The sequence below is a fragment of the Paroedura picta genome, chromosome 3 (genome assembly GCF_049243985.1).
Source record: "Paroedura picta isolate Pp20150507F chromosome 3, Ppicta_v3.0, whole genome shotgun sequence".
Classification (NCBI taxonomy): Eukaryota; Metazoa; Chordata; class Lepidosauria; order Squamata; family Gekkonidae; genus Paroedura; species Paroedura picta.
This window is the reverse complement of record NC_135371.1, coordinates 17,047,774-17,069,924: the sequence shown is the minus strand read 5'-3', so window position 1 is coordinate 17,069,924 and position 22,151 is coordinate 17,047,774. Positions and strand designations below refer to the sequence as shown.

General features: G+C 46.5%; 1 protein-coding gene across 2 annotated transcripts; it reads right to left on the bottom strand.

Moving 5' to 3' along the window:
- Positions 1–153: 153 nt before the first annotated feature.
- Positions 154–21,166, bottom strand: KCTD6 (potassium channel tetramerization domain containing 6). Of its 2 annotated transcripts, none has more exons than XM_077324978.1 (3): positions 20,929–21,166; positions 5,046–5,154; positions 154–2,168 (listed from the first exon to the last, which is right to left on the bottom strand). In XM_077324978.1, the coding sequence occupies exons 2-3, from the start codon at positions 5,070–5,072 to the stop codon at positions 1,482–1,484; spliced, it is 714 nt and encodes a 237-aa protein (XP_077181093.1). In that variant the 5' UTR covers positions 5,073–5,154; positions 20,929–21,166; the 3' UTR covers positions 154–1,481. The 2 variants fall into 2 exon arrangements, with proteins under 2 accessions (XP_077181093.1, XP_077181090.1); XM_077324975.1 differs by lacking the exon at positions 20,929–21,166 and adding an exon at positions 20,516–20,842.
- Positions 21,167–22,151: the final 985 nt, after the last annotated feature.

The following is a 22,151-nucleotide window of genomic DNA, read 5'->3' as shown; positions in this document are numbered from 1 at the left end:
AAATGCCGGCCATTAAAAGTCAATCTTTTCCCAATTGTTTTGTTTTGCTGTTGTCGTTCAGGGAAGCGACTTCATTTCCCTCCGTTAATTTCTCCGACTCCTGCTGCTCCAAGAATAATAAGTGAATCAAAAGGCAGAGCACACAGGCACAACTTATTTCCATATTTCATGTTTTTTATTAGCTTCTCAGTGGCAAGCGTTACACTTGGGAATAATATTGCACCAGGCATTAAAAAATAAAGAGTTCTACCAGAGGGACTTTTTCTTTTCTTTTTGCATTCAGAATCCAGTATAAATACGTCTATTTTTTTGTTGTGGTAGTTGCACATTATATTTGGTCGCTTGATTTAAAATGCATAGGAAAAATGTTGGTATAACTGTAAAATGCTGCACTTGGGGGGGGGGGGGGAGGTGGAAAAACCAGGGCAGAGGTTTGCTGGTCACTAAATTATAATACTGCTTGTTTATTTGTTTAGGGAAACTAGATTGGATTACATGATGGCAGCTCCTTCCTCTCCACAGAACTTTTAACACTCTGGGGGCAGCCCAGAAGGAACTTCTCCACCATACCCATTCATTTCAACACAGCTTGCACGGGACACTTTCCCAGAGGATTGGGGCCCTCTGGTTGGTTCCCAGGGGGTTCTTTTTTTTTAATAGCATGAGATGAATCGAACACAGTTTAAAACAGGAGGCGTATTTTTTTTTTAATTTAGCACTTTACACGGTATTGTGTAGACAACACAAAATAAACGGTATCCTACTGCAGGTATTCAGCAATGTTTCCTCCTTTGTAACATAGTGTCTTGACGGTCGGAGCAGGCACATGCATACGTTGACAAAACGACAAGACAGGTCAGAGCGTGTCAGTTCTCCAGTTCAAAAGAGTCGGTAATAAATATCCATAACAACAACAAAAGGAGCCTCCAACGTGGCTTAAGATAAAGCCCCACCCCCATCACCAGCACGTTGGGTTGCGTTCGTTGGGTTGGACCCTGTGATTGGTCAACGGAAGGCGATCATGCTTGCCAATCTTCCAAGCTTTCCCCCCTTCCTACACTCCCTTTCATCCCTGGGGAAGTTTATCCACAGGGCTGCATGACCAGTGTGAAGTTATAGCCTCGTGGGTCTGGAGGGTGAAAGGGATGAAATCATTCCCTCTTTTCTGACCACACAACAATTTCATCCCTTCCCCTTCCGGACTGCTGCCTCTCAACCCATGTGGCTATGACCCCACGAGTCCTGCGACCCCAGGAACAACTTTTCCCAGGGTTGGAAAGGACTCCTGGGGAGGTGAGGAAATTCAGAAAGGTATGCTTTGGATCCAAAGCATCTTTCAGCAGAAGGAGGAGTCCTTCTCCCAACTTAAGAGCTTTCAGCATGCAGAAAGAGACCGCTGAACCGAACCCACTGTTCTGAGAACCTGCTAATTTCCGGAGAATAAATGGGGAAGGGGGAGGAGGTGTGGAAGGGGGAGGAAATCAGTCATCTGTTTTCCGAGCCAGTCTGCAGAAAGTCCAATTGTGTTCAACTGTGTTTTCATTGGCTCGTTCGCTCATGTGGTGGACCCTTGTATTTCGGATCGTGAAGCCTTGCTTTGTGATGTACTCCATCAGATGAACCCTGAGAGAGACTTCTTGGTGGTAATCGCAGGGCCCGAAAGTGAAAGAAACCTGACAGTCTCTCGTGTCCATCATGTGCTTGTTCCACTTGGTAAAATGGTTGGAAATGCCTTCCAGCAACGAGTGGACCTTGGTCGTGATGGTCAGCTGAGTTATGATCACTGCCACGGGGTTGGAGTATTTGGAGAGCTTGCGTGTGCTGGACAGCTCCACCACCTCCTCGAATGTATCCACAGGATACAAAGGCTTGGGGTCGTTAAGACATTGGATTAAGGGTTCAATCTGATAAAAATCTGCTTCTTTCCGAAGCAGGTCAAACTCTTTGAAGTCCAGAGGCAAAGTCAGCTCCGAGGTCCGTAAAAAGTTAAGAACGTACCGGAACAGCGGCCCATCCCGGTCGATGAAGTAATTGCCTTGAGAGTCTCTGGCGGTAGGGAAACCACCCCTGAACATGGCTCCCAGCATTGAATCCGGGTATCTCGTGAGCGTGGTGAGTGACGTCGTATATAGGTGTCCGCCCACATTTAGAGTGACTGGATCAGTCATCTTGAGCGGGAGAAAACAAAAACCAAGAGGAAGTTTCAAAGTCCTTCCAAACTGATATAGGAACACTTAAAGCAACTCTATAAAGTCATCATTATTGCTGGCAGAACAAGAACAATATTCCACTGCCATCCCCCCCCTACCTCCCGTGATTCAATGGAGCATTATTTTTAAGATCACACAGCATATTTAAGCAGTGCTTTCAGTGAGGTAAGGCTACCAGTAACGGAAGATCGATTCATTCTCAATAGGATACACATTCTATTGCTGTTCTGACACTGTTAAACCAGCTTTTCTCTTCCACCATTTCCCTCCGCTTCCCTTGTGAATCTGGTTTTCAGTTCGTAAGTCAAGGATTCCCCACTAGGGTTCCAGGGAATGATGGGGTTACACAAGAGCTTCCCCAGGAGTTATGCAACCTTTCCCAGATGTTCAGATGGCCACTGACATCACCAGATGTCACGGGAGGCCACTTCCCCTGCTGTTCTACAGGCCTCATCTCTTTCTCCACAGTGGAAATGGTGAATGATCAATTGATTGATCGGCTGGCTCCCACATCTTACTTCTCCACCCACTTCTCTGAAGGGGCATGCCACATCTGGGGTTCCTCAGGGCCTGAACAATATTTCCAGGGTTCCTTCATGGTCAAAAGTCTGAAAAGGCTGTGGTAAGTAATGACAGCAGGCCTTTATTGACATGAGCTGATTTCGGAGACTACTATGAAAAACGGGACGTCAAAAATACATTTGGTCTATTTATGTAGAATATATTTTTAGCCTGTCTTTCTGGAGATAATAAATGCATGAAGCACGGTGGTATTTAGCCCACTTTATAAAACTATTTCACTCAGGCCAGTTTAATTGGGGTGCTGGTGAAACGCAAGAAAGCACCTGGGACTTTGGCATGCGCTCCGACTTTCATTTAAAACTGAGACAACAGCAATGTGAGCTACCCCAGCAAGCCATAGATCTGTAGCCCAGGTGGAGGGTGCTCTGGCATGCTGATGTGGATGCTTTGGCCCTGTCCGAAAGAGACTCTGGGTATGAGCAAAACTCTTTGGTACGGATGTGTTTTAAATCAGGCTTCGATCTCTAACAGAACTGGGAAACATCAATACAGCCTTCTAATTACGTGCTTCCTTAGTCCCAGGAGCAATTTATTGCAGATGACCGAGTGATACCCCATAGCCTCTGAGTCACAGTAAACTGCCCCAACTCTGGATCTCACTGACTCCGGAACAGCAATTTCCTTCCAAGACTTACAGAGGGCAATTCTGCTTCTGTACTATTTTAACTCTGAATTCAGGGCATGCACGCAAGCTCAATGCACGCATTGCTCAAAATGTGAGACTCCCTTCCCCCCAGCCCCCACCTCAGGCAAGGATTCCCACCCTGCTGCTTTTGGGAGAAAAAGGAATGAAGGTAAACATTCAGTTAATACTTGCATTATCTGGGATATGTGTGTATGGTACAATTCATTAGGAAAATCTCCTGTCAAGTCTTTCTGAATAGAGACTCCATGATTCTTGTGCTTGAGAATTTCTAGGGGACCATATCCAAACTTTTTTTTTCTTTAAACACATATAAATCAAGAAGAACGCAGACAGGCAATCCTTTTAACACTTTGAAATAGCTACCCAATGTTACCCAATTGCCTTGGGCTACATAACATTCACTAAAGTAGATTGGAATAAAGGTAAAACCAGCAGAAGGTCTAGTGCAGCCTTTCTCAACATTTTCCCTGTTGAGAAGCCCCTGAAGCACTCTTCAGGCCTCGAGAAATTCCAGAAGTGGCGTGATTATCCAGAATATGATTGGGAAGAATAGCTGTGTACATGCCCACCTGGGGCCCCTTCCCTTCCCACCCCCTCCAGGCCCATCATGTTTAACAATTTTTTTTAAAATGTAAAAATTAATTAATTCTCATCAATTCGGAAAACCCTTGCAAGGCCATCAAGAAACCCTGGAGTTTCACAGAACCTCAGCTTAGAAACCCTGGTCTAGTGGAACCCTATAGCAGTTAATCCATCCACCCATCTGCATGCGCGCACATGCACACACACACACACACACACAGCCCTCCCTTCCCTGAAGCTCAGGGCAGTTCACATGAAACACAGGGAACAGGAATAATACGGTAAGCTCAGTAAGCACCTGATGAATAACAATAGTGATAATTATAGCAATAAACAGAGAGAACAGCAATTCATCTCCTCAACATTCTAACAGTCCCAGAGCTGGTCAATACAGGGCATTTGGATTCACGGGATGGAGGCTCGGGGGCCCAGTGGATGTTGTTAGATATGGCAGCCCTGTAGGATTTTCTGGGTGATTTGCCATCTCCTTGCCTCTGTGTGGTAAGGCTGAGCTTTCTTGGTGGTCTTCCGCTCAAGCACTAACCTGGGCCAGCTCTGCTTAGCTTCCAGATCTGACAAAATCAGGTTAGCCTGGGCCATCCAGAGTAGAGCAGAAGTAGCTTAATGATTGGGTGAATTTCTTGGGGTGTAAGCTTTCGTGAGCCCACAGCCCATACAACCAGGATCGCTGGTCCTCCAAATTCGCTTTCCCCTCATTGATACATGAAATTAAGTCACCTGACATTTTGGTCTGTACCTCCCTAGTTAATGACGTTTGCTCAGTTTTCCTGTAATAAGAAAAATACAGGGTTTCACTGACCTGTGACTGCTATTCATTAAGCGGTCTCTTGTGTGAAAACACAGTCTCACGTGTGTCTGCGCAGAAGCCACAAGGAGTCACATTAGGCCAGTTACCAGGGGAGGGGGCGGGGGGGAAGTGCCCAGAAAGGTAGATTCTACTCCTACACAAACAAAAGTCTTGGGGAAATTTATCAGGCTCCCAGAGTCCAAACTGGAATACTTACTATATATCCCCAGTCTCCATTATCCATCTGTTCCACTGCTCAGTCAACGCAAGCTCGGATTTACTTGGAAGTCCTTTGAAGGGCTGTACAATTCACCACTTATTCCTCCCTGTAATGGGGGGGGGGGAGGGAAGAAAGTAGAGTAAAGTACTTACAAGAACAAGAAACAAAAAACAAGGAGAGCAATGTTTCTATCCATCAAAAGAGCAGGCTTTCTGCCAAACGTCTGAGTCTTGAATTCAGCTGCAAAAGCAACGCCAGCCCAGTCCCCGACCAAAGAATACCTTCTCTCCACTGACCTTCCCGCATCCTTTGCCGCTGTGCCTTGCAGGCAAAATGGTAAATCGTTTTGCATGCCTGCCTAAGTGCGCTGCCTGTGTTAAATAACAAGCAGTTGGCTCTCTGATTTGTACTTAAGAGATATGGCACACTTTTATGGGGCCAAAAAAGTAGGCTGTTCGGAAGGCCCCTTATTGTCAAACCACAAATCAATGACATAGATAGGCCTCTGAATTGATGGGGAAACAAACCCAGTTGTACATAGACAAAACCGACCTGGTTCTCCATGAGGATGCAGTCTCTCACGAAGACTGTTTTTAAAATGGGAGCATGCTTAAGGAATTAAAATATACCAACTGTTAGTCAGTATTAGATTAAGATTGGGGGGGATGGGGGACGGCTTCAGGGCCCTTCTCAGACATGATGTTCACATGGTGATGTGGGACTAGACATGTTCTCAACATGCCTGGAGTTATCAAGCTCCAGGTGGGGCCTGGAGATCTCCTAGTATTATAAATGATCCACAGACTGCAAAGATCTGTGTTCCTGGGGGAAATGGCTGCTTTGAAGAGCTGACACAGAAGAACTGGCTTTTTGTACCCTGCTTTTCACTACTTGAAGGAGTCTCAACGTGGCTCGCAATTGTCTTCTTGACAACAGACACCTTGTGAAGTAGAAGAGTTGGCTCTTATATGCCGCTTTTCTCTACCTGAAGGAGTCTCAAAGCAGCTGACATTCACTTTCCCTTTCCTCTCCCCACAACAGACACCCTGTGAGGGAGGTGAGGCTGAGAGAGCCCTGAGATTACTGAAGAGTTGGTTCTTATATGCTGCTTTTCTCTACCTGAAGGAGTCTCAAAGCGGCTTACAATCCCCTGCCCTTTCCTCTCCCCACAACAGACACCCTGTGAGGGAGATGAGGCTGAGAGAGCCCTGAGATTACTGAAGAAGAGTTGGTTCTTATATGCTGCTTTTCTCTACCCGAAGGAATCTCAAAGCGGCTTACAATCCCCTTTCCTCTCCCCACAACAGACACCCTGTGAGGGAGGTGAGGCTGAGAGAGCCCTGAGATTACTGCTTGGGCAAAATAGCTTTATCAGTGCTGTGGCAAGCCCAAGGTCACCCAGCTGGTTGCATGTGGGGGAGGAGCGGGGAATCAAACCCAGCTCGTCAGAATAGAAGTCTGAACTCCTAACCACCAAGATACCATGATGAACATTCATGAACAATTTTCAGATATGTTGTAGGAGGCAGCATGTTCTAGCAAACAGTACTAGATACGGATCATCAGGGTGAACAAAATAATTAAAAAATGAATTAGAATTAAAAATCAGATTTTAAAAAATAATAACATTTCACACGAATGAATGGACATATTGGGTTGGTCCCACAATGTGTATCCATAATCTCTTCAAACTCAACTTATGACCCATGGATAAAAGTCTGCTTTTCTTTGAAAAGAAAGGCTGGAGCAGAAAACCTATTTTTCAATCTGACAGCACACCAGCTCATGTAATTATATGATAGCTTAATAGCGGAGGTCAGAAACGGATGTGGGGGTCATACACTGATCCCTCTGGACATCTTTTTACTTCTGTTTCATGACTAAAAACCATTAGCTAATCTCTGCAACTGTATTTATGACTCTACCTACCTCGCAAATGGGCATTTACCTCCCATCCCATGCAAAAAAAAACAGTCTGTTCAGTAATTTCTAATTGAGATTATTTACGTTTCTGTGGAGTCGGAGCGCTCAAGTTATATCAAAAGAGCAAATATACTAAAGCAATAAGGATGCTGGAAAGAAGCTGCACAAACCAGGGTTGATTCTAACCTGCATTTCACTACTAAAGCCTATCATGGACCGTTTACGCACTGGAGGTTTCATGCCAGGCTGCAGGCTGGAGTTTTAGTCGTGGCAGGTTGTCCCACCTCTTCCTGCATCCACACAGGGGATCATTTGGTCTGGTGTACCTCATCTGCCCCCAATTTATGCTCCTGCACAGGAACTGGGGCAGTGACGTTCCCAGCGTAAACGGTCATGGGATGCTTCTGTTCCCAAGAAGCATGGGACAGCAGTGGCCAGGGGTGCCTTTCACCAGCTTTGGCTGCTAATCTAGCTGGGGATGTTTCTGAGAAGGAAAAATCTTGCCACTGTGGTGTCTGCCTTGGTATTATCTAGATTAGATCACTGTAATGAGTTCTATGTGGGGCTGCCCTTGAAGACTGTCTGGAAACCAGTTACAGAATGCTGCAGTCAGAACACTGACTGAAGTCATTCAGTGACCATATTACTCCAATTACTGCTTATCAATTTGTTTCCAGGCTCAATTCAGGTTCCTAGTATTGACCTTTAATTCTCTATATGGTTTGGGGTCAGCATCCCCGACAGGCTGTCTACTCCCCCATGGCCAGAGGCTTTGCTTTGAGCGCTTCAGAAGTGACCTGATGACATTTAACGCACATAAAAATCGATTATTCATCTGCCAAAATGTTAGTATTAGAAAGGATTTCAGCATCTATATTTTTATTAAAAGATAACAGATCTATTCTGAGGGTTAGGTTACTACAAAACTATCATGCTTGCTTGAATATTCAAGAAGAACGTAGATAAAATTGACAGAGGGTACAGAGGAGAGCAACGAGGATGATCTGGGGCCAAGGGACCAAGCCCTATGAAGATAAGTTGAGGGACTTGGGAATGTTCAGCCTGGAGAAAAGGAGGTTGAGAGGGGACATGATAGCCCTCTTTAAGTATTTGAAAGGTTGTCACTTGTAGGAGGGCAGGATGCTGTTTCCGTTGGCTGCAGAGGAAAGGACGTGCAGTAATGGGTTTAAACTACAAGTACAACGATATAGGCTAGATATCAGGAAAAAAAATTTCACAGTCAGAGTAGTTCAGCAGTGGAATAGGCTGCCTAAGGAGGTGGTGAGCTCCCCCTCATTGGCAGTCTTCAAGCAAAGGTTGGATACACACTTTTCTTGGATGCTTTAGGATGCTTATGGCTGATCCTGCGTTGAGCAGGGGGTTGGACTAGATGGCCTGTATGGCCCCTTCCAACTCTATGATTCTATGATCTACAGTAATCCAATAAAGGTGTGTGCGGGGGGGGGGAGTTAAAGGTTTTTATCCTTATAAACTTTAGTAACTATGGATGGCTTAAAAGCGAAAAAAAGAATGTGCTCTTCAGCGTCAATATATAGCAAACTGAGATCCCCGTCAATGCTTTGGAAGAATGTGGCTTCCAGCACAATGGAGTAATAGAATGGGATCACTCAAAAAGTCAGCAAGACATTTGGAAAACAGGAGCTCATCTACTGCCCACGTTCTGTTACCTCCCAATGGTAACTGTAAACCAGTCCAAACGGAGACCCACATTTTCATTGCAAAGCGTGACCCCTCCACAATACTACAGGAACAAATCAATGTAAGCTGAATGCTCTACTAGAAATAGCAGTGCTGTTCCCATTCCATGGGCTGTTAAAAAGAAGCAATCCAGGCCTCGGAAGACGGCACTTAGATGCCCCATCAAAGAGGAATGAAGGGAGACAATCAGCAAAAGCTGAGATTACAAAAACGGTAACCCAGTTGTAGCTCTGCAGTGTGCCGCATTCATATCATACCTGCTTAGTATTAAAAACAGGCAATGCTCAGCCGCCAAGTGAAAGCCCTTCGTTCAGCAGAAATGTCAAAGTCAGGCTGGAGCCAGGGGCGTTTGTACCTCAATTCAAATTCAGAATGCGTGTTCTCCATAAACGAGTCCCAATGGTCAGTCGCTGCAGCAGAGGCTGCAATCAAAACAAGGGTTTGGCTGAAACCTGAAGAACAGTGAGGGAAAGGCTAGTGGGCTCCTGACCAGTCAAGGGCAGACAGCCAAGCTCCTAATTTTTATAAAGGGAAAGGTAAAGGTATCCCCTGTGCAAGCACCGAGTCATGTTTGACCCTCGGGGTGACGCCCTCCAGCGTTTTCATGGCAGACTCAATACGGGGTGGTTTGCCAGTGCCTTCCCCAGTCATTACCGTTTACCCCCCAGCAAGCTGGGTACTCATTTTACCGACCTCGGAAGGATGGAAGGCTGAGTCGACCTTTCGCCGGCTGCTGGGATTGAACTCCCAGCCTCATGGGCAGACAGCTTCAGACAGTATTTGCCGCTTATCACTCTGCGCCACAAGAGGCTCTCCTAATTTTTATATTCAGTCTCAATTAATATAAATTGTACAGAATGATAGCATATACTACAGTTTCTCTGCCTCATTGAGATTGTGATACAGATATGAAGACCGGGGGGGGGGCGCTGGAAAAATTCAAGGGGGGGATGCGGGCATTTCCCCCCCCCCCGTTTCTTTTCAGAGGAAAAAATAGAAATTCGGGGAAGGAGCGAAAAAAGTTCCTACGAAATACTTTCTCTTTTTGAATGAGTGAAATGCTTTTATAGACAACATGAAAATGCTGTCGACATACACAGCTCTTCAAGATGCATTTCTGCAGCTGGAAGGATACCTAATTTGCATGAGGGAAGCATGCAGGGTTTTCATTGTTTCCCAACAGTTGCATGCCTTCTGTTGCCCATCTGAATCTGCACGGAGCTTTTATTCCAATTCCAGGTTGATTCAATCCCTGCCGCCTACACTGAATGCGATTTCCATTTTGATTTTGGGCGATTTAAATTTTCCCTCTGCAACAAGCACGACTAATCCGGAGTGACCCTTTCCCCTGTGATATCCTGGAGTGGATATAACCCTCGATATTTGAAAAATCAGCATGAGTAAAGGTGCAGCTCTCTGCTTTTCCTGAACTAACTTGCTGCCTCAAGCCTCCAATGCTGTAGAAAAGCCCTGATTGGCCAGGGAGTCAGTTCAAAGGCTTCCTCGTTCCCAGATTGCAAGGCTTCCCTTAAAGGAGAAGCCCTAACTTCTCTCAGCAGAAGCTCCAGAAGCCCTAACTTCTCTGGCAGAGATTTTCCTCTTGGATTTATTCCCCCTCCTCTGCTGTCTCCAATCCTCCCCCCCCCCTCAAGAAAAGAAAGAGGTTCCTGCTGTGCTTGGCTTCCTCCCACCTTCCGAGCTTCCCTAATCACGTGCAGAACAATTTTCTGTTTCAATGGGGGGGGGGATAGAGGAAGACCCGAGTTCAAATCGATCTGGATTCAGCAGGACCCACAACGGAATAAACAAAGTAAGTGCAGATTCAACCCTGATGCGTTTGATCTTTTCATTACTCCAAATTGACACATTTACTGAAGATTAGGTAAAAGCATACCTTGTCTAAGGGAGGGGGGAAAGATCATAAGGAGGTGGGGCAGAAACTGTAACAAAACTTCAGAGAAAAATGGAAAGTTTTTTTAAAAATCAGAAAGGGTTTAAAGTCAGTTGCCTGGTTGGTGGGGAAGAGAGAAGGAAACAAGGAAAGGTGAAGATACAGAGGTTTGCCAGGAGACGGGAAAGAGGAAATATTTTGGGGAAGGAGATGCATGGGGAAAAGAGGTGCCTCCCACAAGTCCTTGTGGACTCCCCACTGGGCCACGACTAGTGGTGGGCACCATGCAACTAGGCCACAGTTCCCCTGGTAGAGGTTGCCAAGGAAAGAGACGGAGGGAAACTGAAGACAATGGGAGAATGTAGGTTGGCTGGCGGGTGGAAAGGAGAGAAGGTAGAGGGAAAGCAGAAGTAGGGGGCTTTCAGGGAAGTGAAAAGAGGAAATAATAGAGGAGGGGGAAATGATGTGCCTCCCCCCCAAAAAAAAAAAGTCTGTGCAGGCCCTCCATTTGTAAGTGTATATTTTCCTTTTTGTTGTTGTTATCTTTCTCGAAAAACAGAAAAAGCAGCTTAAAAATGTAAGCATCACCCAACACAACTGCTCCTGCGGATATAACATCTGAAGATAACCAACTATGGGAAACAAATCCAAAAATTGACTGTGGGAACCGGAAAAAAAAAGAAAGAAAAAGAAGGGGGGGGGGGGAGAGAATGCACAGATAAGGCTGTGTAAATTATCCCAGGATTACATAAAGCATGCTACTGGCATTTTTCTCATCGTGTCAGTCTTGGATGCACAAATGGCCATTGCTTATTTCTCTTCCTTTCAAAAAGAAAGGCGATCTGCGTTAATCTTCTGGGTTTCTCTCTCCAGCTTCCACAATGGCTAATAACCCCTAAGCGATACGAGGGAGGCTAAATCACACACTCCTGCAGGGGGGAATCAAAAAGGCAGGTGGGGAGAAGTAGTTTACATCTTTCCATCGTCTCCACCGCAAAAGAGACCCCGTCTATCACAACGCTGCCGTGGAGCACCGGAATGAATAATTTATTAAAGCAATCAGCTTGGGAAAGCCTCTACGTATCCCCCCCTCCCCTTTACACGCATCCACACCCTGAAAGGCACAGACAGTATATGCTTCATTGATTCAGTGTAGGTTTCCCAAATTGCTAGCAATGCAGAAAGCCAGTTAACGAATGCTTGCCAGAAACACAGTAATGCACAGCAGCATAAGACTGCACACCACCTGCAATAGGACGGCACCCGTTTTTTAAATAATTAAGCAGCCAACTTGTTTCCATAACATTTAGCTTTGAAGTTCCAAGGCTGATTTGCAAGAGGGAGGTTGGTGGACCCTGGAAGAATCCTCTGCCCCGTAGGACATGAAGCGCTAGTTAATACTTTGGGGTCAAATGAGCCTTTCATAGGGGTTGTGGCAGGGGGAGCAGCTTGGCTGGGGTAGATTGACATAGAGCGTTCGTCTGTCTGGAGCAGCGGAAAAGGGCAAAATCAGCATGATGGGACAACAGGAAGAACTGAACTGAGAAACCTTGGGGAAAAAACAATTTATATACAATCATGAACAATGGATCTTCATGCCATTGGTCAGTTTCGGTTTAATTTCTGAGAAAAAACCCTTGCATAATTTTATGGTTGGGGGTCACCACAACATGAGGAACTGTATTAAAGGGTCATGGCATTAGGAAGGTTGAGAATCACTGAGATAGGACATATTTCCCCATTCCTGCACAAGGCTGGCACCTGTAAAGCTAATGCGAGATTCTGAACATTTGATTCTGTCACTTGAAGGTCTGATTATTCTTTTCCTACTCCTCACCATGGCAGTGTTCTCTCTCCCCTTCCTGTGCATTGCCTACTGCACTCTGACTTTCTCTTCTCAAATATTCTTGTCTAACAGCTCCCATGGAGATATAAAAGATCTCTTATTATTTTCCGACAATTATCCTCACTTTGATTTCTAGAAAAGAGAGCCTTGGGACAAATATCTACAACTCTACTACCTGTAACAACAAATAAAAATCACAGAAATGGCTAGCTTTGCATTTAAAGTAAACTGATTTGAATAGGCTTCTAGATAGGCAGTGTATGAACAGGGAGAGCAAAACAAAGTCTCATTAGCTAGCCTGCCCACGTCTCTCTCTGTTAGACAAGTTTGTGCCACATTGAAGGACAGAAGAAGTAACAGCAAACTCGTTTCCAGATTTTAAAAGAAAACAAAACAGTCCTGCCCAACAGCCTGGAGAAGATTCTTAATTCATCATGAGAACAACAACTAGGTCTACCGACTATGTATAGCAGTTGTTGGATTTAATTAGGATCTGGAAGAGTTGAGTTCAAAATGCTCATTCTGACATGAATTTGTGGAGCCATACATAGTCTCCAACCTCGCAAGGTTGTTGTGAGGATGAAACAGGAAAGGGAGAATCCTGCACTCTGAGCTCTTGAGGATGGGGTTAAAAATGTACCAGATATTTCCCATTCTAATTATAAAAGTCATCAGCGCTGCAACATTCAAGGAGTCCCCAAAAAGTAATGTTGGCACCTAAGAACACTGGCCCCAATCTAGCTAAAGTTAATTATGGCTTGAAAGCAATGGGACTTCTGTCGGACCCAACCACCTTGTTGTGCTGGTTTCGCTGGGACTTGGTGTAGTTGGATCAGGCCAGTGACATTCCTGAGTACAACTGACACCTACACATTTGAAGCTGGCGGTTAAAATTCTGACACTAGGAATTTAAAATATTTTTGTTGCCATTATGATAAACACATAGTGTAGGGCTATGCAGAGTGATTTCAGTCAAAGCTTTTTGGAGAAACTCCGTATAGCACTGCTCTGTATAAACATTAAAATAAAGGATCAGGAATTTAACTCTTATAATTACACTAGGGGCCAAGCCCGTTACATTCAGGAGCACAACAGGCGCTAGATTGGGGTGGTGGAGTGGAAGAACTCTGTGGATGGCCTCCCCCCTAGACCTGGAAAGGCTGCAGGCTGCTGTTAGGGAACTCACCAGCAGGGGGCAACTCTCACACGGAAGGGGTCTGCAGCCTCCGAGCCTCGGAGGGAAGTGGAAGGAGGAGGGGGTGGTCGCGGCTGGGGGACTGACAGGGAAGCCGGCTGGAGAAGGTGGCACTTAGGGGCGGGACAGCCACTCTGAGTGGGTGTTAAGCACTGAGTGGCACTTAAGCCAGGAGACCAGCTCCTCCTCCAAGCCCTTACCAGAAATATATTATGTGGATGGATGGATGGATCAGATTGGGAGGCTATTACTCTTCTTCCTAAGTGACCTTAACAAAGTCTATGCAACAGGACCTGGTGCCAGGAAAGTGTCCCTAGTTGCTCTTGTAAGTACATTGAACAGTGCTATCCTAAACAGTACCAACCTTTTTAGGCTGACTGAAGTCTGTGTCCTTAGAAAAGCCAGCGTGGTGCAGTGGTCAAAAGCAGCAGCCTCTAATCTGGAGAACTGGGTTGGATTCCCCCACTCCCCCACATGCAGCCAGCTGGGTGAACTTGGGCTAGTCACAGTCCTGTTAGAACTGCTCCGTAAGAACAGCCCTATCAGAACTATGACTAGTCCAAGGTCATCCAGCTGGCTGCACGTGGAGCAGTGGGGAATCAAACTCAGTTCTCCACATTAGAATCCACCACAGGTAACCACTACACCACACTAGCTCTCGTAGTCAAAGGCAGGTCTCTATTCATAAATTCAGAAATATCTTGACTTTCTAAACAGATGAAGCCTTTACAGACATTACAAAAAAAAAAAAGGGGGGGGGAATATAAAGCATTTTTTTTAATTTAACTAAAAGAAGGCTGTAACTTTCATCACACAATTCCATGCTGTCCGCCTTACAAGCTGTTCCCGGACTGACAATTACCTCCTATTATACCAAGTTATAGAGCTTCTGGCACCAAGATATTTTATATATATAACAGATGGAGCAAATGTCCTAGCTTCAAGGAGAACTGCACCTCCTTATGTGCTGCACTTCTCCTCTTCTGAACATGTACAGAATGTGACGCAGCAATTCTATACAGCCGAAAGAAAGATTGGTCAGGGGGACTTCAGTTAGAAGCCAAGTCACCATAAGAAGCTCGGGAAAATTCCAAGCACAATTACAGTGGGATGGTATTCTTCCTTAACAATGAGCAGCCATCTCTTTCAAAGCAACTTTTAAAGTGGCTCCCCACATCAGTCATTTTTAACCAAGGCTTCTCTTCTTCTGATGAATTCACTGTGCGTTACGAAACAGAAAAAGTACTCTCTCAGGCTTCATCAACTTGTTCGAAAAAAACAGATATACAGGGAAATAAGTCTGCAATTTTGCCGTGTGGCATGCTGCCATCTTATTTTTCTGTTCAGCAACCTTCCATTCAAGGAGCCTAAGGTGGCACACAGGGGGCTAGACTGTGTCAAAAGGATTTATGGGGACAAAGAGAGGGGAGAGGATCATCTAGTTCCCCCTCCTGTGGCTCCCATCTAACCTCCTCATGTTCTTCCAGAAGGTTCTGCCCCCCCTTCCGACTTTTTTTTTTTTGAGGGGGCATTTGGTCTTCAATTTGAGGTGGGGAAGTCATGCTTACCCAACCAGAGTTGTAGTAGATTATCCTATAGAAATCCATTTTCATACACAGGGTGGGTTGGGTAGTTTAGATTTAATCTGAACTTTTGCTTATATAGTAACAAGATACCTGAGCCAAACCAGATTCTAACATCATCAAGTGACTAGGATTGCTGTAGGTCATAGGTCAAAAAGACATAGTCATAGAGAGTGGTGGTCTTTAACCTTTCCAGGAATCCACCTTCCCCACCCATCACATGGGTCCTACCGAGCTGCAAGTTTCTCAGGGTCATACCACAGGAAGAGAAAGAGCTACAGCAGTGGTTCTCAACCTTCCTAATGCCGTGACCCTTTAATACAGTTCCTCGTGTTGTGGTGACCCCCAACCATAAGGTACCAGTCTGCTAGTACAGTCTGCTCCTAAGGTACCAGTCTGCTAGCACAACTGCAGTTTTTCCAAAAGGCAGGAGAAGCAACTATTGACAATTCCTCCTTTTGGCCGCAGACTCCCAATTTTTCCCCAGGGGCCGCAATTGAGAGAGGAGATAATAAGGACGCTGCCTTCCTCAAGCACAACTCCACTTCGGATCCAGGCCAGAGTTTCGTAAAACAGTGGGAGGCTACAGGATAAGGGGAACCCAGGACATCACGTAACTAGACATCACGTAACTATTTATCAGAATCTGAGGTTGCTTGATAAGGAGGGGGAAAGAACTTCAGTCCTTTTGAACGGTTTTACCTCCATCCACGGCACCCAAAGAAAAAACCCCATGGTCTTAACTACACATCCGCAAGATGTCACAGACACCATCATGAATAAATGCCACTAGAAATCTCGTCTTTGCCCCACCCTAGCAGAGAGAAAATGCTCAGGAACAACCCATCTTTTGGAAACAAAACATATACACAGAGATGACTGAAGTTCTTATTTTATTTATTTATTATTTTGATTTATTCCCCGCCACTCTCTGCCAGGCCGGCTCACAGCGGGTTGCAATTTAAACTATCAAGTTTCCAATAAAATACAATAAAACTGTGAAATCCTTAATAGCACAGAAATACAAGAAAACAGCGACGGAGTAATCCAATCAAAACTTCCCACCTCCCAATTTAATCTTGGCAAACCCTATACCAACCCGTAATATGGGGGAGCGGTGTAATAAAATACAGGATACAGAAGTGTCACAGATGGGCGGCAAAATACAACGATGCCTCAGACGGAAGAGCATCCAGAACAGAAAATAAGAAAAAGAGGGGGAAAGGAGGGTCTATAGATCCTGCAGCCCTAGCCTCGACCAAATACCTGGTGGAAGAGCTCCATCTTGCAGGCCCTGTGAAATTCAGAGAGCTCCATCAGGGCCCTCAGCTTGTCCGGGAGTTCATTCCATGCTGGCAGGGGCTCCTGGGAATTGTAGTCCATGGAGATCTGGAGGGCCGCAGTTTGACTACCCCTGCCTTAAAGGTTAAAACCAAGACCTTGAAGTTGATCTGGAACATCACTGGTAACCAATGCAGCTGCACTGGGACCCATTATGCACGGGGGTTTTAGCGCACATTCAGGGTGGAATGGCGGCGACTAAAATCACCGATAACGCACGGTGCTGGCTGCAACCGGCCGCAGCTTCGGTGCATGCTGCCGAAAAAGCCGCGTTCGTGAAACGCGGAAGAAAGCGCAGCTTCCGGGTGACCGGGGCGCAACCAGAAGTGGCGCTGGGATCGCCGCGTGCATAATCGGTTACTCTGGGTTTTGCCGCCGTCGCGCCCCATGCATAACCGGTGTGCGTCGCGTCTTCCCCCTCCGCGTTTTTCATGTGACCCGAAATCGCCGTTTCGGCAGCCGTGCATAATGAGAGGCTGGACCTCTCATCCTAAGCATATTTGTTCAAAATCTACTTACAGGTTAAGCGTACTCAGGATCATAACACCAAGTTATTTAATATGGTGATTTATTAAGAATGGCTTTATTCAGACATTATAGAGCATCATGGTTTAACTATGGCTATTGCAGTACATAACTATGGCTATTGCAGTACATAACTATGGCTAACTATGGCTATTTAACTATGGCTATTGCACTAGAGCCTCTTGTGGCGCAGAGTGGTAAGGCAGCCGCCTGAAAGCTTTGCCCATGAGGTTGGGAGTTCAATCCCAGCAGCCGGCTCAAGGTTGACTCAGCCTTCCATCCTTCCGAGGTCGGTAAAATGAGTACCCAGCTTGCTGGGGGGTAAACGGTAATGACTGGGGAAGGCACTGGCAAACCACCCCGTATTGAGTCTGCCATGAAAACGCTGGAGGGCGTCACCCCAAGGGTCAGACATGACTCGGTGCTTGCACAGGGGATACCTTTACCTTTATTGCAGTACAAAGGAGCAAGACTCCAGCAGCACCTTAAAGACTGACAAAATTTGTGGCAGGGTAGGAGGTTTTGTGACTCACTGCTCCTTTCTTTAGATACAGCTAGATTGTGAGCCCATCTGTCTTTATCTCGAGGAGATCAGATGCCAAATGACAAAAGCAGGAGAATGACAAGAGCTGGTGTGATTGAATTAGGTGTGATATGCAGAGGCTGGAGAAATCAGCATTGGTAATGAGTCAAGAAACCAAGTAGGTCTCCATTAAGTTCAGGATATAAGGACAGATGTTCACATTCTAGCTGTACCCAGCCACAAACGTTTGTTAGTTTTCTGTCAAGTCCCCCCAAAGGGCATTACGATCCCTTAATTAGGGATCCCTCACCCCAAGGAAATTAAACTGGCCTTAACCAGAGCCAGGGCCTACCAAAGCTCTACCAAATGAGATCAGGGCCCTGAGAGACCGCAGACAGTTCTGCAGGGCTTGCAATGTGGAAATGTTCTGCCAGGCCTACCTTTCGGCTGAGGCCTGAATCTGCTGGTCATAAATAAGACTTCACCAGTGAGGGTTCTCCCCCCCCCCCCCAGCTTTCCCCTTAGCTATTAAGGGCAATTTTAGAAATTAATTCTTACTTTCAATGTTTTTAAACTTCATCTTAAATTAATCTAAATATCGAAGTATTTAGATTAATATTTAGAAATCCAATACTTAGATATCTAAATATCTAAGTATTAGACTGGCCTGGTTCCCCAGATTGTTCCACCCTATGCCCAATTATCCATCCGCTCCTTTCTGCTCATCCAGTAGGCCTGTATGGGAATAGTTTTTTCTTAATCGCCATCATTGTGGCTGAGTCATTGTTTTAATGGGGTTTTAATGGGGAATTTTAAAGGTTTTTAATGTACTGTATTTGTATTGAAATATTGTGAACCGCCGTGAGCCGGTTTCCGAGAGCAGCGGTCATACAAATTGAATAAATAATAGTAGTAGTAGTAGTACCTTTAAAAAAAGTAAAGGTATCCCCTGTGCAAGCACCGGGTCATGTCTGACCCTTAGGGTGACGCCCTCTAGCGTTTTCATGGCAGATTCAATACTGGGTGGTTTGCCAGTGCCTTCCCCAGTCATTACCATTTTACCCCCAGCAAGCTGGGTACTCATTTTACCGACCTTGTAAGGATGGAAGGTTGAGTCAACCTTGAGCTGGATGCTGGGCTGGGATCGAACTCCCAGCCTCATGGACAGACAGCATTCAGACAGCATTTCTGCCACTTACCACTCTGCGCCACAAGAGGCTCAGTAGTAGTAGTAGTCTCTTTATATTATGAAATTTTATGTCATTCGTGTCATTTTAACTATATTGTGATCTGCCCAATAAACAATCTTTAAGGTGCTACCGGGCTCTCATTCTTTGCTACTACTACTACTACAGCCTAACACAGCAACATATTTATGGCTATTGAAATCATCTAAGCATGGGCCACTCAACAAAAGCCAATCCTGTTTAGCTTCAGTAATCTGAGAAGACCAGGCCACCCTGTGCCATCCAGGTAAGGGCCAATAGCATCTTAGATCCACAAACTTTCCCAAATTTGGACTCAAATTTTGTTCTGCTGCTACAGACTAAGGTGGCTACCTACTTGGAAAACTGCTTTCAAGCAAACCCTATGACTCATGATCATTCACTCTAATTCAGATAGGAAGGGTCCAAGGCATAGGCACTCTCAAGATGACCTCAGCATCTAGGTCACACTTGGGGAGACTCTTTAAGCTGCTCTGATTGTTTATTTATCGTATGGCACATGTGTAGTATAGCCAAGATCATAGGATTATCTGGTAGCAGGCTAGAGACTTTTGAAGGTGATTTGCCATTGGCTGCCTCTATGTCATGACCTTAGTGTCTCTTGGAGGTCTCCCATCCAAATACTAGCCAGGGTCCCCCCCCCCTCGTAGCTTCCAAGATCTCACAAGATCAGGCTTGCCTGGGTTATCCAGGTTAGGGCTGCTCCAATACTAGATCGTAAGGGGTTAAAGGGCACTACCTGTACTTTGAACTGGACTCAGAAAGTAACTGGCAAACTAAGGCAGAAGCGGCAGAATGAGCGTAACACGTTTCTCACATGCCAGCAAATATGGCAGCCGTGTTCAGGATCAGTAGCAGTTTCCAAACACCACCCCAAGAACATCAAGGTATGTGAGGCTAATGCAGATGGTCACCAAGGTTGGCGTAACTCCGGCCAGACCTCTTTCTTCTACAGAAGGGCACCGCCAATGAACCAAAGTTTAACCAAGACATCCATGCCCACAGCCACCCCCTTCTAACATGCAACACACCAATCCCCATGTATCTATTCTCACAGGGTGGGGGGGGGACCTTAGCATAACAGCTCTCATGTCGCTTCGCTGTGCCTTTCATTAATCTGGAACCCTTCCCTCCACACTCCTGCACAACCACTCACGCCCATTAAAATAGCCCAACCACCACATCACGCGTCGGCCTGTACTGAAAGAGGGAGAAAACCCGCTCTTTAACCCACCTCCCTGTGAGAAGGACAAAACGCTTGGAGGCTCTAGGGCAGGGGGAGTCAACCTGCGGTCCTCCAGATGTCCATGGACTGCAATTCCCATGAGCCCCTGCCAGCAACGCTGGCAGGGGCTCATGGGAATTGTAGTCCATGGACATCTGGAGGACCGCAGGTTGACTCCCCCTGCTCTCGGGTGGCCATACTCCCCTGTCTTTACACCCTGGCTGCACATTGCACTCCTCCCTCCCCCCAAAAGAAGGAAGGCAAGAAGCCAGGGCTCTGGCTGCACATTGCACGACTCTCTCAAAAACAAGTCTTTTCTTGCGATAAAAACCTGCCCCGCTGCTCCTTCCCTCCCTCTCCTAGGAAGCCCTCTTCGCTTCCCGCTCCCGAAGAGCGCCCCCAACCAAGACGCCCGGGCTGCAGCCCCCCTTTCCCGCCATTTTAAGCCCCCCCCCCCCTCTGCTACTCACTCCGCGCGGCGGCTCGAGGCGCTTTCCTTTTCTCCGGCGCGTTTTCGTCCACTGAGGAGCTGAGGCCGGGCGGCGGGGAAGGGCGAGCGTGACTCCGGCGGCGTCTCCGGCTCCTCCCCGGCACCGCCTCCAGGTCCTCCCCGCTCCGACGGGCTTAGAGAGGAGAGGCGGGGAGGAAACCCTCCCGGGGCCGTGCGCTCTGGCCCGCCTCCCCGACGGGTCTCCGGCCAGCAAAGAGGCACCGTCCGGCGCCCAAAGGGTGCTTTGCATCCCGATCCTCCGCCAACTGGCTCGAAAGTAAGCCCCACAGGACCCAGCGGGATTTACTTGGTGTGCAGCGCGGAGCAGGCTTGCAAGACAAAGGCGAAGGGCAGGAGGCCGCGGCATCCGCAAAGGGCTTCGGTTCCACTCACCTTTGGTTTGCGTTTTTTGGGAGCTTCGGAGTAGATCGCGTAGGTGGCGTGAAGCCTCGATCCAGCGCCGTTATCGATCCGCAAAACCGTCAGAGATCACAATGCGGCATTTGCGGCTTCAGCGCTGCACTTTAAAGACCGTCATTGGGCCGAGGCGTCTGGCTCTGTGCATATTGTGTAACATGAGCTGCCTGCGAGCATTGGAGTCTTTTCTGGATTTTCATGCATCTTGAGATTCTGTTTTAATCGAGTTGTATCGCCTCGGATATTATTGTCTTCCCCCCCCCCTTAAAATTACGCCCTGAACGAACAAATGTCATCAAAACGAATTTTTCCCACAGTAAAGATGGTGTTTATTCAATACCTCTGAGCATCACCTGAACAAATCTGTACTTTATTATGTGGCATCAAATATCTGCAGACTCTAGACATGGTTTGCTTGCAGTCACGCATCTGATGTGCATATTTGCTAGTTAATCCCATTTGAACTTGCAAGTAAATATGCATCAGAAGGAAGGGTCTCACTATAGGTAACAGATACCCCCAGGTTTTTCTCAGGGACTGTACAATCCAGGGGCATTTGCAGGCTCCCCCCTCCCCCAACCCCAAGATTCAATCCTCAGCCTTTTTAGGGCCCAATTTAGGCCAGGATTGTAAACAAGGAGAAGGGATTTTTTTAGCCATCATACCATGCTGTTCTATCCTGGAATATACCCCGGGGTGGGGGGCTGCTCTTTGCCCAGTTAATTAATTAATTAGATCTGTTAACCACTGCTCTCAGACCTGCCAGTTTACAGTCGTTTACAACCAGCTAAAAACAATAACACATACTAAAATATTAATACAACCCCATTTCATCTCAGACTAACCCTCATGAGATTTCCAGCCCATCCCAATTCCAGACCCCATCCAATCCCCACGCTTCAGGATAGAGGTTTAATGGGTTAGATGCTTGGAGGAGGGACCCCACAGATCTTCCCTATCCTGGCCTCAACCAAACGCCTGGTGGAAGAAGAAGAAAAATTGGTTCTTATATACTGCTTTTCTCTACCCAAAGGAGTCTCAAAGCAGCTTCCGATCTCCTTCCCTTTCCTCTCCCCACAACAGACACCCTGTGAGGGAGTTGAGGCTGAAAGAGCCCTGATATCACTGCTCGGTCAGAACAGCTTTATCAGTGCTGTGGTGAGCCAAAGGTCGCCCAGCTGGCTGTGTGTGTGGGAGGA

What these genes read in the sequence shown, in the direction of transcription:
- KCTD6 (XM_077324978.1), bottom strand. Translation starts at nt 5,072, where the DNA reads ATGGATAATGGAGACTGGGGATATATA. An exon ending in ATGGAGACTGGGGATATATA is followed by an intron (nt 2,169 to 5,045) that starts GTAAGTATTCCA and finishes CTCCCGCTCAAG; the next exon opens with ATGACTGATCCAGTCACTCT.